The 1057-nt window shown below is 42.4% G+C and overlaps 1 protein-coding gene across 1 annotated transcript in view; it reads left to right on the top strand.

The window, feature by feature from the left end:
- Window positions 1–476: 476 nt before the first annotated feature.
- Window positions 477–1057, top strand: part of LOC109479622 — an 814-nt gene continuing 233 nt past the window's right edge. Inside the window, exons 1-2 of the mRNA XM_019781608.1 lie at window positions 477–691; window positions 941–1026. Of these exons, the coding sequence (XP_019637167.1) occupies window positions 527–691; window positions 941–1026 (251 nt within the window). The 5' untranslated portion in view covers window positions 477–526. The remainder of the gene's footprint in view (window positions 692–940; window positions 1027–1057) is intronic.

Below are 1057 nucleotides of genomic sequence, written 5' to 3'. Positions count from 1 at the left end.
TGATTTAGTATTTAATTAAAAGTGGCCGTATATTATTGTCCTTCGTCTATTGCTTTTCCTGTTCCTTCTATTTGGCTTTTGGGGAATAAACTAGGACCCCTTCGCATGATCCCTCTAAAAATAGAAATGTTGAAAGCGATACGTTATTTTTTCACCGAAATACCGTATTAAAAGAAATGTATTTTGGTGTGTTTTACGGTATCAGAACTTCCACAGTGCCCCAACACCATTAGTCTTTGCTTTTATCTCAGATTGCACATGTCCGCTTATCCGCTAGGCGGCGTTTATATCTTGCCAAAGAAACACCTGTTATGTATTACATAGTATGTATGAAGTAAAACATGTTAAGTGTCTACTAGTATAACGTTACATGGAGATCCAACATGTGCTGAAAAAATTCTCGAAACGATGAAACAACCTCGGTACCAAATCATTTTATATCTGTAGACACATTTTCAAAAGTCTCTCTGATCCCCTAAACTACAATGGAACGGTCTGTCCCGGTGCATTTTATTGCGTCATCAACATGGCGGAGGGTGACCATGGTAAAAGGGACGCCGGGGACTCGGACCAAAACAACGCCGAAAACGCCGAAATGATGGAGGTTGAAGGGGAAGAAGTTGAGGCAGCCGGGGCAGAGGGAACCGGGGAACTGTCCGAGTTCGTCATGGCGCACTACAACCAACAGAGGGTGAGATAGGGGCAGGGATATGTGTTGTTTTGTTTCGCAGGGGTGGGGTATAGAGTTTTTCGCATTGCTTTGTAGCTAATTTCGCTTGGCTAAATTTGTATGTAAAGTTTTCACATCTTAGCAACGCTTTCTTGTGATCTAAGTGCGCGCAGTGGTTACCTTAATACACGTATCATATGCATAAACTACATGTATGCCACAAACTTGTGCATTATTCACTATAAATGATTGTTTTCAATCCTGTACCAGGAGGAGGGTAGATTTGAGGGGAATGAGGACATCAGTGCAGAGCGGACACAGAACTTCATGGAGAGGGCACTGGCAGAGAGTCAGAGGTCAGAACTACGTCTTGTATTACTACATCTT

This window comes from Branchiostoma belcheri, unplaced genomic scaffold (genome assembly GCF_001625305.1).
Source record: "Branchiostoma belcheri isolate BF01 breed outbred unplaced genomic scaffold, Haploidv18h27 scaffold5, whole genome shotgun sequence".
NCBI classification, from domain to species: Eukaryota; Metazoa; Chordata; class Leptocardii; order Amphioxiformes; family Branchiostomatidae; genus Branchiostoma; species Branchiostoma belcheri.
This window is presented reverse-complemented; position numbering and strand designations above follow the sequence as displayed.